This window comes from Nannobrachium achirus, assembly GCF_963921795.1.
Source record: "Nannobrachium achirus genome assembly, chromosome: 23".
NCBI lineage: Eukaryota > Metazoa > Chordata > Actinopteri > Myctophiformes > Myctophidae > Nannobrachium > Nannobrachium achirus.
In genome coordinates this window covers 45,946,764-45,964,814 of record NC_137830.1, presented here as the reverse complement: position 1 = coordinate 45,964,814, position 18,051 = coordinate 45,946,764, and the positions used below count along the sequence as shown (strand labels likewise).

The window sequence follows — 18,051 nt, the reverse complement described above, 5'->3', positions numbered from 1 at the left end:
TGATTGCTACCCTTGATAAGTAATGTTTATAAGAGTAAACGTGTGGATACTTCAGAGATTCATTTACTAATCTTTGATTTACTAACCTGTTTCTATGAGGATGCAATAACCTTTGGCCAGTAACAAAAAATATATTTAAGAACATTTGGGGTTTTCTTCCCATTTACACATTTGTTAACATTGAGACTATAAAAAGCTCTATACCAGGGGTCTTCAACAGGGGGTCCGGGACCCCTAGGGGGTCCTCAGAGTTATTACAGGGGGTCCTCCAAATCTTTGTGTGATAGACTTTTTTTTCTCCTTTTTTATATTAACCACTTGAACCCTAGTGTCCTTATTCTGAGAACTTTAGCCAAAAATAGCGGATCTACAAGCTCACAAAGCCTCGCACTGCGAGGCATTGTGAGCTTGTAGATCGGCTATTTTCGCGAATAGGTTTAGTGTAGAGGGGAAACAGAGCAGACCACGTACAGAGTGAAAGGTCAAGTTTATTAAGTATTGACGGTTCAAGTGGTTTAAATATCTGAAAACACAAATTGACATGAATCCAAAATACACTGATGATTGTGCTGTCAAACGATGAAACTATATGGAATCTATGAAAAGGTTGTGGGGGTCCCTGCTTCATCTCTCTCTCAACTAAGGGGTCCTTGGCCTGAAAACGTTGAAGACCCCTGCTCTATACTGATATTAACTACTGTCATCATTATCTTCCTGTCTGACCCGTGTGATTGGGTCTGCTGTTGAAAGGTGAATGGAGGGGGTACTACTGTGCCGGCTGTGGGGAGCTTTCAGGAATCAGCATGTCGGAAAGTCTGCTTTTCCTGTATTATATATAAGTCATGAATTAAATATGACTTCTTCCCTTCCTTTGTCCACCCCCGCTGGTGTTTTGAGATGCAAGAGTTTATGTTTCTGCTGAGTCATAATTCTAACAGATGGAAGGCTGCCATACTAGCACGTCCTTTGAGAGCTTATTAAGTAAGACAGATTCGGCTGATAACAGAGATGTTTATGTTGGGGTTTTGCAATGTTTGGGGCGATTTAAATAATGATGCTGCAACTTAACAGGCAGTATTCTGCTGTGTCACTTGAAAACCTGCACGAAACCTGAATTTCCCTCTGGAATCAATAAAGGTTTATCTTATCTTGTTGTTTAATAGATTTTTACATTATTTTTAAAATAATATAAACCAAATCTACTGTGAGCATACCCACCCCTAAATTAGTACTGAAAGATCCAATGGCAATGTAATCAAAATCTGATTTTCGTGAGATTCAAACATCTTGACGTTGGTACAATATCAAGTCAAACAGCAATGTCAGTGGTGGCATATTTGCATATAGACTAAGAACAAACAAACAGATGCAGCCTGACTTCGAGTCTGCCTCTTTATATTGTTTACTCCCACAGCTCATTAAAATGTAATTAACACAGACACACAGTCCAAAGATTTCTAGCGAATTCAGATAACAGTGAGTTAATTGAAAGCTTCCGTAATCCGTCTGTGCATAGGATAAGACACATTCAAAGAATGAAGGGTGAGTCTGTGGACAAACTACAATTTGGCCTGAAATGGAATTTCTGATATTCATTGTTTTTGTAGGATGGGAACATGCAATGCATTGCAATTGCAATGCAATCTTGACATGCACTCTAATATTAGTACTGTATGCCTCTTTTCATTATGCTTTTCTTCTTCTCTTCTTCTGGCACATGCAGGAACTTCACTACTTAACCATCACAGATCACACATACAGTCACTTACACCAGTGGTTCTCAACCTGTGGGTCAGGACCCCCAGGGGGGTCGCCACATTATTTGGGGGGGGGGGGGGTGGTCCCCAGATGTTTAGCTAATTGTTAACATTATTTTCTCACTCAACAGTAAACAGACCAACATACAGTATACGTGTATAGAAGGTATCTAAAGTGATTTGCTATTTTCACAATGGTATAGATCGAGTCAAACTAAATGTAATGCCAACTCCTAAAATTCCAAGTGCTTGTGCAGGGGGTTAAAATATGATTATTTGGGGGGTCGCTGCCTGAAAAGTTTGAGAACCACTGACTTAGACAGACAATACTGTTGTAGTGTATGTGTGTGTGTGTGTGTGTGTGTGTGTGTGTGTGTGTGTGTGTGTGTGTGTTTGTGCGCGCGCGCGCGTGTGTGTGTGTGTGTGTGTGTGCGTGCGCATGTAAGTGCATGTTTGTGCGTGCGTCGGTGCGTGTGTGTGTGGTGTATGTACCTGCCCCCTTTCTCAACTAAATGTTTTATGTTGCCCTAAAAATCTCATTCATCAATTCTTAAAGAAAATATCAGTCGTGGCTGGGCAAAGTTTTTAATTTGGGGGGATGCTTTAGTGCTTTTTAATAAAATAAAATAAAAAACTGAAAAGCATCTCCCATCTTGTGGATCTCATTGACCAACAAGCTAAACTAAATATAGTCTGTCAGCTTCATTAATGAATTCATGAGTCAATTCTAAGAGAGCTGGTTGCATGAGTAGACTAGCAAGCACATACTTCTGTTGAAATCAAACATGAACAGGAATTCTAGAGACAAACAAAGCCCCTGTGGGAGAGACAGAAAATATGAGGTTCATGGATGTAACCCAAGAGACTATGTCAAATGTTGTTGTTGTTTCATAAACTGTAGGCCTACGGTTATGCCCAAATGTTAGCTGTGTACACTAATAGTGTTCAGGTAATATTTAGCAAATTAAAAAGTACTGCAAGCAAAAAATAAATGAAAATGAAAGCATAATTATATTCCAAATTCCTGGCTGGGTTCCTGCCAGTGGTTCCCAAACATTTTAGCTTGTGACCCAAAAGAGAAATTAGACATTTGCCCGGGACCCAACTGAAAATAGCAGATCTAAAAGCTTGAGCTTGTAGATCGTCTATTTTCACTATTTCTTTGCATGCATGTGTTTTCTAATTTATGGAATTTCTTATATTTTCTTTTATTTAGGCCAGGGGTATTCAACGTTTTCAGGCCAAGGACCCCTTAGTTGAGAGAGAGATGAAGCAGGGACCCCCACAACCTTTTCGTAGATTCCATATAGTTTCATCATTTATCATTTCATGTGTGTTTTCAGATATTTAACCACTTGAACCGTCAATACTTAATAAACTTGACCTATCACTCTGTACTTAGTGTGCTCTTTTTTCCCCTCTACACCAAACCTCTTTGCCAAAAATAGCCGATCTACAAGCTCACAACACCTTGCAGCGAGTTTCTATCACACAGAAATTTGGAGGACCCCCTGTAGTAACTCTGAGGACCCCCTATAGGGGTCCCGGACCCCCTGTTGAAGACCCCTGATTTAGGCTAGTCTATTCATGAAATGACTTAGGCCTAGAAAAATCACCGCATTTTTTTCAACAATGATTTATTTTGTATTTATTTTTATTTTATTTTTTTCAAATGTTTTGAAACAATAATAACTAAAAACAAAATGTAGGAAACAAAAAAAACAAAAAAATTAAGGGAGCCATAAAAATTTGTCCGCGACCCACAAATGGGTCCCGACCCACTGCTTGGGAACCAGTGGAGGATTGCAGCGACGATGAATGCATAATAAGCACTCAGTTTCCCGGCATGCATTGTGGGATACAGAGGCTTGTCTGGGAGGCTGAGCGGCGAGCTTGCTGCTGAGGATTGTGTGACACGAGCGTTTTTTTACACACAGCCATCGGACCACTGGCGATAGACACTCGTAAGGTAAATAAATAGTACATCTTTGTGTAATAATCATCGTTGAGCAGTGGAGGAAACACCTAAACCAGAACGCCTTATTAGTTTACCTTGTAAAAAGAAAAACAAGGCAATTGTATTCGGGCTGTGCATTATTTTGTTTTAGGGCCATCATGATGATCACACACCTCCTGTGCACAATCAATTACAACGATTAGGGATAGCCTTATTGGTGAGCTTTGTATTTAGATAATGCACTGTTTGGACCATAGACCTAACAACAGCATGTGTCTGCTGCGGTGTGTTTATTGTGTGAGTTTTGTGAATGGATGTGATTATATAGGCTGGGTGGAATGTGATGATGATATATGGATGGTTCGGTGTGTTGCTGCTGCTCGGTGGTCGGGGGGGATTCCCTCAGCCATGTCTCTGTGGTGCAGGCAGGGTAGCCTATACACATTCACCTGCGGTTATGATTACATCATCACCTAATTCAATTTAGGCCTGCTACGTTCATTGATACAGCATCCGACATACCAAGTCTGTATGCCTATTGTACAGTACAGCCAGTATGCATATATGATGATGCACATGATGTATGATGTTACATGCGAGCCTTATTATTGTTGTTTATTCGTTATATGCGTATAAGTGGCAAGAATTAAGCTTGAATAGGCCTATAGCAATGTCAAAGGTGTGATGATTTACAGTAAGATTGCCTGCACCTGCATGTGCCTTTACATCCAAAACAGGAGGATTACTGCACATGCCGATGCCAAGTTGGTTTTGGTGCTGAAACTAAAAACTAAAAGCTTATGGCCAATGGCTGTGGATATTGTTATGCAGTCATTCTTTCCGTAACTCTTAAACTCTCTTGTTTCTGTCCACTTTATTGCCTTCTTCTGCTTCTGCTTGCTGGACTCTGATTATTTGTACACTATTAATGGTTATGATGTCATTCAGTACTAGCAAATAAAAACTATGAAATATTAATTAGGCAATCACTGGGCAGAAGAGGAGTGTCTTGTAGAAGATGGTTATCTCCTGTGTTTCCTCCATAGATAGATCTTTGTTGCAGCTCAACATTAAGACTACTAGTACTATTACCTTTCTGTTGCTCAATATATTATTTTAAACACTTGTGTGTTTATGGTGTAATGTTGAGCAATGCTTACTTCTGTTAAAACAATATCTTAAATTCTTGACACTGCAATCTGCACTAATCAGGAATTGAGTGCAGCATTCCGTTTTGTACCCTTCTGTTAACCAGAGCCTTTGAATTGAAGGGAAGCTATTTTAATCTTAGCAGGAAAAAAACAGTAGTCATTCATTGATGAGGTTGTTTTTGTTCTCACATGAGCACAGTTGTTTAATTTAGTTGCTGTCAGAGCGTTGATCTCACTGGTCTTTCATCTGCCATAACATAGACTATAGAATCGGATCAGGTTTCACTATTTAGAATGAGCCTTAAAATACTGTATAATCTCCAGTGAAACTTGTCAGCCTGGGCAGGGGGAAGGGAACGAATGCAATCCCCTAAACCCTGGGAGCCTCCACAGGCTTTTCTGCATGATGGGCCGTGGCCAACCAGTGTCATCTGCAGTGGGAAGCGATTTTGAGATTGTGACTTGCGTGTCTTTTCATAAAGGTGACGATCTTCAATGTGTGACAATGACATTGTTGTGATAGGGTCACCTCACAGCTGCCAAGTCTGCAGAGTGCAGCGACTGCAGTCCAGTGTTAATAAACAAGGCTGTTAATTCAAATTAATGAACTTAGATACTGACTGCTGATATGATCATTGGATCCTCGTGTAGTTCAGAGATCCCTCCTCTAACGACAGATGCTGTGAGTATTTGTAGTAGGGATGGGATGATATTCCGACCCATATCTGTCTCTGGGTGTTTGATCCACTTTTGCATTGCAACGTGTTGTGTGCTTGTAGATCTGCGAATCGATTTGTGGCGAATCGATTTGTGTTGTAGGGTGAAATAAGAGAGTACCAAAGGCGCTCTTTGCAGGTCAATTTTATCAAGTATAGGGTTTAAGTGTTTGGATTTGCAGCTCAACAAAAGCTAATTCATCCTAGTGTATGAAGGAGGACAATTTCACAATAAATTAAAATCTCCACGATACGATTTTTGTTGGGATTTTTAAAGATGTCTTTTGTGGCTTTTCTGCCTTTATTGATGGGGTATATTAGTGGAACATGACAGGAACTGGGGAGAGAGAGACGGGAAGTGACATGCAGCATAGGTCGCCGGGAACGGGATTCGAACCCGCAACGCGCTGTCAGGCTACTTTGAGCCTAAGTGCCCAGTGCCCACTATGCCAGCGATACGGGCCTATGTGAGTCTCTTGTTTATCCCGATAAACAATAATTGTCTCATCCCTAATTTATAGGGTTTGGGAAAATGTTTATTGTTCAGTAAAGCCCTTTGCACACAGGACAGTTGCGTTTTTTTTCGTTTGCGGCATGAATAAAACGCATTGGATTTGGTGTGCAAGGCTGTGCGGAATCGGCGCTGCGGATCCAAAAAGGAGTCATAAAACGAGTGATGAGTTTTTTACCGCATGCGACAAGACGCACAAATCGAACTGGGTTCAATCGAGAAGAAAACGCACGGCGGCAGCCACTCGTCGCACGGCTAATTCGGAGCCGGTGTGCATGAGGTCATAGAGAATCATTGTTTTCTTTTCAAAAAATTATATTGTCCGTATTATCCGTGCGGTTAAACGCGCCTGTGTGCAAAGGGCTTAAGAGTAGTTATTTTGTCACATGCACAGCCTTTGTTTGCCCTGGTCGAGAGGAAAGAGGACAGAGAGGATTTATGACAATATTCAGCCCTAGGGCTGATACAGTCGTAGCTGACTATTCACCGAAAGCTAAAGTGCTACCACGTTTCACTGTGAGCAACCTTGCTGCAGAAGGAACTCAGCATGTCAAACACGGCTGTCCACGGTTGTGGAATTGTTTTCTTAGCTGTGTCTTGTTGTCTTTGTGATTACATTAGTCTATGGTATTTGATAAGCAAATTATCTTATATGCCTCGGGCTTAAACGCTGGCCCTTGGATCCATAACCTCGGGCAACAACAAATTCCCAGGTGATAATCTACGTATATTTATTAACTGAAATATTGTTGCTTGTAGTCTCTTATAATTATTCCTAACTTTAGTTTGTTACTTCAATATCAAGTCAGTTTCTTTTTGTAAAACTCTTAATTCTATGCTAGAGTTTGTAGAAATACTGTATACCTCAGTGATGTGAGCTGTTTAGTGGGATGTTGGGTTGCTAGTATCCCACTATAAGGCATATTGTAAATGAGTCATTATTACCTCATTATGTTTTCACAGTGCTCTGAAATGGGTGTGATCTCTTACTTAGCCAAGTCATTTCGGAACAGCTGTAAAAAATGAGAAGTGGGTTGCTTAGCGACTGTTTTGTCAATTTTCCCATTTCCCACATCCAGCACAAACGTCCCACAGCTCTTTTGAGCTGATTCTTTACCATTATCAGTTATATGAAACACTAGTCAGAGCAAGCACAGCCTACAGGTTTACATACAGTAATCACCTATAATGTAACAGGACATGGTAAAAGTCACCTCTGATCCTACATTTCTTATGTAGGATCATTTCTTATGTAAACGTCCCTCCAACTTGATCTCTTTAGTCGTGTTGAAGACCAGTGACATTACACTGTTGGTTCTGACATTCCTGACCTTCAGCATTGACTTTCATGAATAATAAAAGACATGTTAGAATGCTATAGTGGTAACACAGGCTGTGAACTGGGGAGATGGACTCTTGCTGCATTGAAAGCTTCCCATCAAGCTGCTCACTATAATGTGGCATCACACACTTGGCCAGCCTATCAGGCAGCATCTATCTCCGGTACTCCCATCAGCCCACCCTTCTTCCAACAGGTCTTATTATCACCACCATATAATGTGTGTCAACAGATGTGTTGTCCTCCTCTTCCCCCTTCATTACAGAACGGTGGCTGTGATTGGTGCCTTCCTCATCCCCCATGGGGAGTTGATGTCTTGGCTCTCTTATCACAGAGTGAACTGAGAGATGTACAAACTAGGAGATCGATTTTTTTGGAAGCTCTGACAGTCAAAGGGTCTTTCTGATGAGCTCCCATCGCTGATGTGATGTTTGCCATCAGGCCTGACATTGACAGAACACAGGGCTTTATGTGACTCCCTCCCTGGCTGTGTGGGCGTGCTGACGCTGTCTCTGCTGTCTTGAAAAAGGAATAAAAGGCTGGCTCTTAAGGATTTAATAGCCTCAGATGTGCAGAGGGGGAGACTGAAAGCAGCTTATTTGATAGGGAGAAAGTGGGGTGGCAGCGGTGTAAATATAGTAATTTGCTATACGTCTTTAGTGTGGGAGGTCCCCCAAGCAACACTTCAGCACCACCGCAAGTGGACAGTTCCCTATTCCACTTGAATGGGTTAACATCATTACAAAGAGGCTTTGCTGTAGGCATTTTATATTGTTCTGATTAGGGATGGCATGCACAATATTATTGTTGATATTGTTGATTGATAATTATCACCCATAAATAACCAATTAATAGCATGGTCAAATCAATCGATACAGAATTACAGATACCAATAGGGGTTACCTTATCCCTGTTTACAGAAACTGTGATTCTGGGTGCAGATGCAGACTTGAATGTGCTTTCTTAATTGCCTAATTTATTAGGCCTAATGAAGCACATTATCAAGTTAAATGTAGTACATTTGTAAACATGTTTTTTTTTCAAAGTCAATTCAATTAAACTAAAGTCATTTTTGCTATATTCTTTCACTGATATATTTTCACAATAACCATTACACATTATGTAAATGAGCTTTTGACATAAACGTTATTAAACACTATTTTCAATAAAGACACTTGATGCCAAAATGATCGCAAATGTGTTTATTTACCGTATATATATTTTAACATTAATAAATACAGTTTCTGGGATGTTAGGGGCAAAATATGTTTTGATTGTACATCCTACGGTTCAGGAGTTAAAAGCAAATATGTGAATGTGAAGGTTTTTCCTTGGCCTACTGGGAGTTTACGTGCAACATTTCAGGCTGATCCATTCCAACGGTGCCGGAGATTAGCTGTTCATAGACACACACACACACACACGGACGGATGGACAGATGAACGGACAGGGGCGAAACTAGTCTCCAGACATCGGCCGTGCGGCCTGGCGGAGACACTAAAAATGGGCCCCAAATGCCTCCCTGCGTGGGGAGGCATCCCATCAAGGGTGGCATTGGGGGGTAAGGGCCAATGCATACTCCACTTTTGGAATTAGTTGGCATTACATTAGTTTGACTCGATCTGTTCCATTGTGAAAAGAGCAGATCTACATGCTCACACAACGCCTCGAGTCACAACATCTCGGCAGCACCGAACAGCTCTAAAAGTGGAGTATGCATCGGCCCTGCAGTCCCTGCTACACACATCGTATTAATAGTGGCAGACACTGGCGTTGTCAGGGCAAATCTACCTATAATCATTCTTTTGCTTTTCATTTATATGGTTCTTGTACTGAATTGCGGTGGTGAGCGCTCTGCATCTTTCCTCTAGTTGGCTGTCATGAGCCTCAGGTGCTCCCTTTCATGAGATCAGCCAGTAAAATGTTCCTCAGTGCTTTTTGAGCGGTGGTCACACCGTCTCCATAGCGTGGCCGTGTGTGTAGGTATGTTTGTTTGTTTGTATGTGGGTGGGTGGGTGGGTCTGTATGTAGCCTCAAGCCTGTGGTGTAGTACCTTTTATGACCTCACATGTTAAGGGAGGGGCGCTGTTTTCAGGCCAGGCCAGGCACACACACACACACACACACACACGCACACACACACACACACACACACACACACACACACACACACACACACACAGGGGGGAAGGGGGGAGGGGTAAACCGGTTGGTGGGTAAACCACTGCTCAGTTCACACGGGTGTGATTTTTCACATTCTGGCCTAATAACAGGGAATTTGCTATGATGAAATGCTCTCTGATACACAGGCACACACAGCAATCATCCTCTCATTTACAGTGTAATCCCACCCCACTATCCATCAGCTTTTGACTTTAACGAAGCTAGGCTGTGAAAGCACTTTATCTGGCCCTTTGCAGCCAGACTTACTGTATTTGTGAAGCTGAATGTGTCATAACTGAGGCCAGGGACGCGCTGGCCATTGGGAAAAGCGGGACAAACTCCCGAACGGCCGGTTCATTCCCGGCCGGTCCAGGCCGGCCATTAGGAAAAAAATTAAAAATTAAATGTGGGCCTTCGTTACATTTTGGGGGCTGGGCGGCCAACAAAGTAAATCGTCACTGGCGGGCAGAAACCTTGTATCTCCAAGTTTCAAATTAATAAACTTTTTCGCAAAGCAAAGCCCTGCTTCGTCATACAAGGCCTTTGCACAAACGTAGTGAAAACAGCAGATCTACAAGCACACAACGCCTCGCACCGCGAGGCGTTGTGTGCTTGTAGCTCGTCTGTTTTCACTAGTTTAAATCATTTTTAAAATGATAAATACAAAACTGTTTTGGACATACAAGGTTTCCACCCGACAACGACGAAATATATCTTTGAGTAGCAGCAGCGCTATAGAGAGAGATCTCTCTATAGCGCGCAATGAGGGCCTCTCCAACTCTTTTTCCCGCGCTGAATCAGGGGCCCAGCATGTCCCTGACTGAGGTGAGGCTCAGCTCTGATCAGCTTGTACAGTGTATGTATAATATACCCCTATATTCCCTCCCTGCTGTACCACCACTGGTGATGTTTTCCTGGATGAGATTTACGACCTCTATTCTGCATGAAGAGCACCTGGTGGTTAATGTCAAATTCTATTTGGCAGGCTGTAAAGATGGAGATTTACTCTCCTTGTGTTCGCTGATGGTCGTCTTAGTACTTTCGGTATGAGAAACCAATAGAGCAGTGGTTCTCAACCTGTGGGTCGGGACCCCCAGGGGGTCCCCAGACTATTGTGAGGAGTCCCCAGATGATTAACTTAATGTGCAACATTGTTTTCTCACTCAACAGTAAACAAACCAACATAAAGTTTAAAGTTGTACTATGTAACTTTTTTTATAAAACAAATCTTAAAATTCTCCTAACTATTAAATCACAAAAGTTTTAGAAGATCCGCGCCGTGAATTTCAGCCTGTAAAGCCTTCTCTGTATGTAAACTGAGATCCTTGCCGTGGACCGGATCTCGCGCCAAAATTGCGTCATCACACTACCGGCCAATCACAGCGAGGGTTATACAACTGCCGGCCAATCACAGCGCATCTTGAAGTGGGGTCGCTATGGCAGCCATATTTGTTGTCGCCCGTTTGTACCATCCCTTCTCTAGGTAATTTCGCCTACCAGGCAGGGTGAAGGAGTCCGTATCTCTGGAATTACTGAACGCACAGGAACAAGGGACCCCTTAAAAGATAGATCTCAGCGAGGTGGAGGCAGACGCGGGGGTCTGAAGGTACGAAAAACGTCCGAAAGACGCGGACGCGACCGCGGTTTGCTATAGGGCTAATGACCACTAGTTGGGCATCTTACACAGTATGGCTTTAAGTGTATAGAGGGTATCTGCACATTTCTAAAGTGACAAATTAAGGACTTTTAAGACCTTTTTAGTACCTCTGGTTAAACATTGGTCAAATTGTCAAATATTAGAGGCTGAAATTGTGAAAACAGAAAACTCTTTTCACAATGGAACAGAGCGAGTCAAACTAATGTAATGCCAACTAATTCCAAGTGCTCGACAGGGGAGGGGGGGGGGGGGTCCCCAGTTGAAATATGATTATGTTGGGGGTCACCACCTGAAAAGGTTGAAAACCACTGCAATAGAGCACGCCATACCAGTGTGGTGCCGAAAAAAAAAATCAGCAACGTCGTAACAATCACATGTATACTTGCCACGAGCAATATGGTTGTAAAACTATGATACTGAAGGAGCCACACATCTGTGCGTAGATTGTGTGTTTGCACAATCCTGTTTTAAGAAATATTTGTTTTATTCATAATATCATGGAGAAATACTACCGTCTCTGATTGGTACAGCTCGCATTGCCATGGAAACGTTACTGCCCCCCCCCCCCCCCCCCCCCCCCCGCCCCCCGGATGTCAAGCAAGTTTCTGTTACACTATATCCCATTGGACAGAGATAATCAGTGTTGAAAATCACTCAGTCAGCTACAATATTTTACAACACTAATGTAAACACTGTAATAATGACAATATTTATCATTAATAAGAAAGCTAAATGATACTAGTTTGAAGTGTTGGAAAAGCATGCAGGAGGAGTAGAACCTCAGACCTAAAATATGTACAGTCTTGTACCTTTGCCCATGATTCATCACGTCGGCTTAAGAGTTGCCTCAGACTTGCTGTGTTTTTGAACCAGTGCCATGCATCAACTGGAACATTTGTTCTAAATTAAGATACAGCAGCTTAAGACAAAATGCCTGAGTAGAAATGATGCACTTTTATCTCTTCGACACAACATTTACTAAGCAATTACCATATTTTAATCACGCTCCCCAACGCCCATCGTCTCATCCATGATATCTTCTCACATGTTTGCTTCTCTGCGGGGCGATAGCTAATCTATACTGTATAAATGTGTCTGCTCTGCTGCTTTGGTTCTAATGTGTTATGTAACTGTTTATAATTATGGTTCATAATTAAATTAGATTCATGCTACTGAATCAACTGCTGTGTCACTGAATCCTGGTACAGATTCTTATTTTTTTTATTTTTTTTTATTTGCACAATAAAAAAACAATACAAGGTTAACATTATTAAAATGCATAGATATAAGTGCAGGCGAGAAAGGAAGCCCATATAGGGCTTATACAAGGTTCTCACCTATAATAATAAACAAAGAATAAGTTAAAACATAGACTTCAAACAAGATACTCTAACAAACAACACGAGTGTGTGTGTGTGTGTGTGTGTGTGTGTGTGTGTGTGTGTGTGTGTGTGTGTGTGTGTGTGTGTGTGTGTGTGTGTGTGTGTGTGTGTGTGTGTGTGTGTGTGTGTGTGTGTGTGTGTGTGTGTGTGTGTGTGTGTGTGTGTGTGTGTGTGCACGCTCGTGCGTGTGTGCGTGTGTGTGCGTGCATACAGAAATAGAGCCACTTTATGCGGTAGAACCCAATGCCAAGGCTTGATTCACCAGGCTGGCCTTCAATCTATGTTTAAAGTTACTGAGTTACTTTGCATAAGGCCTTGCCCAGGCCTTATGCAAAAACATGCTGTATTTGGGAAATCTTGGCTGGCATTCAAAGTGACGCATTAGAATATGGGCGTACATCAGGGTTATCCAATTAGTTTCCCCCAAGGGCCGAATTATGTCTAGGGTACCAAGCCGAGGGCCACAACATTGCAGCGGGCGACGGCGGCGTTCCCACTACTCCAGCAACTGCGACAGTTCAGATATCGTCGTTGTCGAGTGAAAATCTTGTATGTCCAAAACCATTCGTTTTGTATTTATCATTTTAAAAATGATTTAAACTAGTGAAAACAGCCGATTGGCGTTGTGTGCTTGTAGATCGGCTGTTTTCACTACTTTTGTGCGACGGCCTTGTATGTTTTGCGAAAGAACGAACAAATTTGGAGATACGAGATTTCCACCCGACAACGACCATATACTAGTGTTGTTGCTGCTCTTATACCACCATTATTACTGGGGTTGGTGTGGGCCAGACAGTAGCCCCCCGCGGGCCGCAAATGGCCCGCGGGCCGCCTATTGGGGAACCCTGGCGTACATCTTATGTCTCTTTTCTCTCTCTCTCTCTCTCTCTCTCTCTGTCATTTTAGGATTTGTTTTCCCTCACCTCCTCAAGGCCTGAACAACCCACCAGCGTGTCACTATGAACTACCTTCGCAGGCGCCTGTCAGACAGCAGCTTCGTGGCCAACCTCCCCAACGGCTACATGACGGACCTGCAGAGGCCGAGCCCCACTCCCGGCTCGTCCACCTCATCCCCTGCCTCCCCGGCCACAGAGAGGCGCCAGCCCCCCAGCATGCCAGGCCTGACCTCCCAGGCCTCGGCCCCGGCGGCCCCTGGGAGCTTCCTGAGCTCCTTCTCCAGTGTGGTGAAGAGCGCCCAGATGGCCCAGAGTGTGGCGGCAGCTGCCCAGGCCAAGTCAGCAGCAGCAGCAGCAGCAGCAGCAGGTGAAGGGGCAACTTCAGCAGCAGCACCCGCTCAGCCAGCCAAACCAGTCATACGCAAGCCCAAGATCCTGTTGGTCATCGACGACCAGCATACAGATTGGTGAGTTCATGAAACGCATGAGGTAATGATGATGGTTAGGGCTGTCACAATTATTACATAATCGTCTAATCGTGATTATTTGACATAATCGTGATTATTTTTCATAATCGTCATAATCGTTTCCATGTCAAAAATAGTGGAAATAGCAGATCTACAAGCTCACAACGCGTCGCATCGCGACGCGTTGTGAGCTTGTAGATCGGCTATTTCCACTATCAATGTTCTTTTTTAAGTATAAAGTTGTCAAATATGTCAAGTAATTTCTTTGTATATAGCTTATGTGTCATATCTACCATGTGTAACTTCAAAGCCAACGGCAAAAAAACAATTAAATCGTTAATCGCAATTATTTGAGAGAAAATTAATCGTCATGTAAAATGTCATAATCGTGACAGCCCTAATGATGGTTAGGTTGACATGGGGACGAGGGAAACATTTGGTAAATAATTTTTAACCTGCCATACAGATGGGTCTTGAAATGGCAAGGCCTTTAAAGCTGCAAACCGCAGTGGTGAATAAAACATTATTTTTACCAATCTGTATTCTATGTTGAATATTAGTAGTAAATCTGCAGTGATTGGAGGTGCAATTCCATTGACTTAACTTAGATTCTGTGCTCAGGTAGTAAATACAACTAAGAAGTATTAACTAAAGCTCAATTGGCCAGATCTTGCCTGCCCAAGCGGGTGTTCCGTCATAGCTCACTGGTAGAAATGTCTTCTCGTGCTCAGGAGACCTGGGTTTGAGTCCTGGGAAGAGCATAAAGGTATGAATAGGAGCTTTAATTGAATCCCTAATATTTTATTTTAAGCATTCATACTGACGTTTAAATTGGGTGTGACATCCTTACTAGTTTATTTATTTATTTATATATTTATTTGAGAGGGACAGCACAGCACATATATGTGCCAGTAGATGGCGCCAGGCCCCCAACGTACATTGCCAGCATTTCTGTCCATAGGCCGGCGCTGTATTGCGCAACCCCTACGTGCGTAGCCTCGCGTAGCCAGGCTTACTCATCTCCGAAGAGAAAAGCCTGGTGACAATAGAAGGCAGAAAGCGTTCAACTTCCGCCGTGAGAATTTCACCGGAAGCTGTATTTTTTTCACGGTGCTGTGTTTCTGCAAACGTATTCCCTGCACGAAATTAACTCTGGTCTACGTCTCCTGCTCCGTCGGCTGCGCTCGCAATAAACAATATACAAACAAAAACATTGATTCAAGCAATGTTACACCTATGAAGAGCGAGTTAAAAGCTACAATCTATTTTAGTTTTTTCGCTGGGGAATGTAAACAGACCCGCACCGCATGACGTAACGTCCGTTAAACGCAGACTTCCGCTAGAAATCTTGGAACACACCGGAAGGCATATTGTCTACAGGGTGCTACGTGCGTGCATGTGCCCGTAATGACGTTCGGGTGTCACATGACTATGGGCCGGAAGTTGTGAGACACATTCTAATAATGTTATGTAAACACCAGATTTAGCAAGAATGCCAGTTTCCATCCGTAGTACTAGTCCCCAAGCAGTGGTGGAAAAAGTAGGCCTACTCACATTTGTAGTAAAAGTAAAAGTATCAATACTGCAATGTAGAAATACTCTGTTACAAGTACTGTAAAAGTCAGAAATTCTAAATTTACTTGAGTAAAAGTACAAAGGTATTGGTATCAAAATGTTTTTTTGAAAATTGCAGATCTGCAATTTTGTAGATCGAAATTGACGAAATGTTTATAGGGTTAATGTATGTTTTGTAATGATAATCTAAATCTACAAAGTAATAGTAACTAATGTTTTCAAATAAATGTAGTGGAGTAAACTTACAATATTTGGATAAATACTAAATAAAGACAGGGGTCTTCAATGTTTTCAGGCCAAGGACTCCTTAGCTGAGAGAGAGATGAAGCAGGGACCCAACAACCTTTTCAGAGATTCCATAGTTTCATGGTTTGACAGCACAATCATCAGTGTATTTTGGATTCATGTCAGTTTGTGTTTTCAGATATTTCACCACTTGAACCGTCAACACTTAATAAACTTGACCTTTCACTCTGTACTTAGTCTGCTCTTTTTCCCCTCTACACCAAAGCTTTTTGCCGAAAATAGCCAATCTACAGGCTCACAACGCCTTGCAGCGTGAGGCGTTGTGAGCTTGTAGATCTGCAATTTTTTCTCAGAATATGGACGCTACAAAAACACTTTCTATCACACAAAGATTTGGAGGACCCCCTATAGTAACTGTGAGGGTCCCGGACCCCCTGTTGAAGACCCCTGCTGTAAGAAATTGATAAAGCACGGGTACACTGCTGCTTTTCAGCAACCAGCTTCAGATGAACTCAACTGTTCTCCAGTTGGTTGTGTTTGTCTTTTTTAGTTTACAAATTAATAAACGCCATTCATGTTTAATTAGGATTATGCTGTCATTTCCTGCCAGACATTCACTTATAAATGAGCCTCGGTGGTATGGTATGATTTTATTTCGGTTTCAAAGTACAATGTTTAAAAGAAAACAATTAAAACAATAACAATTTAAATAATAAACAAAATGTTGCCGAAAAGGATTAGGCTGAAGCCGCAGCTTATGGTGCCTACCCTTTTTGTCACTTCATCTTACATTAGAAACAAAATATCTGATACGTTCAAAACAAACAATAAGAACGAAACTAAATATTAAAAAGAATATATATAATTATATATACTGCATATTATATATATAAAAAAAAAAAAAAGGATGTTATGCATATCCTACTAGAACAATTATTTTATGAATTTAACATTTTATATGCATTTACTATATTATTTTTAAAGGTTTTTTTGAACTGGTACAATGAACTGCTCATTTTTAGGTCATTGAACTCATTAACAACTGTATTTCCAGCACCCTGAATTATCTGCAGCACATTACTATGTCATTACATAGACTCTGCTCACCAGTATTGTTAAGGGCCTGTCAACGATGCCTCAATTCTTCTGCCTGAAGCTTACCGCTGCTTCCAGCACTCCAGATTGGCTCCCCTGGGAGATTATGCCAGTCTAAAAAGAACCACTAAATTAAAGCTGCCTGCCGACAGCCCTGTCAGAATGAATTTCTGAAGACCCCTGGCCCCTGCCCTTTGTAAGGTTGACAGAAGTCTTTCTATTTTTATCCTCTGTAATTAAACTGCAGAAGACGAAAGCCTGATTTATACGTGGTTGTGTGCCGTGTTGCGTGCCAACAGAGTATATAGACCGAAGTCTGATGTCACTGCCGCTAGAGGGCGCTATCCCCCTGGGTCCCATTGTTATGTTTTGTGTTGAAATCCCTATAGGGGAATGTTAGGTCGCCTCATATAAGAACTGTGTTCAGCTGTGTTAAACACACCACCCCGGTGATTTTACTCATCTGGATATATATCCACAAGTTTCCAACATCCCATCGTGCATTGCGCAGAAATTGGACAGAGCTTCCGGCGCCGCAGCCGAGTGTGATCTACAAGCTCACAATGGCTGCATCTGCGACGCGACGTGAGCTTGTATGTCTGCTGTTAACCGGAAGTGTGGTGCAAAACATTCTCCAGTAAATTCCCGCGGAAAGAGGTGGATATATATATATAATCTACAGCAGGATTTACGTTAAATGCTCAATTCTGATAGACACGGCAAAGTCCATTGTCCGTCCTGATGAAGGCCTAATCCTGACAGTGTGACAGTCCTTTTCTTTGATATCACTGTCAGAGATCTCCTTCTTGAATATATGCACTCTTTGTCCTATACGCACCTGTCACCATCCTTTGAGGTGTGCATTAGCCTTAACCCAAGTTTTCTGAATAAAGTCAAATATTATTAAAACATTTCAAAAATCATATATTTTGCTACATACTGTACATGTACTGTAATACACTAAAATGTGTTCCCGGCCTGAATGGGTTAACCCATTTAGACCTGAGGCAGATTCTAAAATTGCCTTCTAAATCTTGACCTAGGTTTGTCTGAAAAACCTCAAATATTTATTACAAATTTAAAATAATTATGGATGTTACTAATACGGTACATAGCAACAACTATAATACAAGTCTAAA

The 18,051-nt window shown here is 42.0% G+C and overlaps 1 protein-coding gene across 1 annotated transcript in view; it reads left to right on the top strand.

The window, feature by feature from the left end:
* Positions 1–13,592: 13,592 nt before the first annotated feature.
* The window catches only part of syn3 (synapsin III), a gene marked incomplete at both ends in the record, with an annotated part of 133,779 nt that continues 129,320 nt past the window's right edge, over positions 13,593–18,051 (top strand). Inside the window, one exon of the mRNA XM_080754064.1 lies at positions 13,593–13,996. Within this exon, the coding sequence (XP_080610190.1) occupies positions 13,593–13,996 (404 nt within the window). The remainder of the gene's footprint in view (positions 13,997–18,051) is intronic.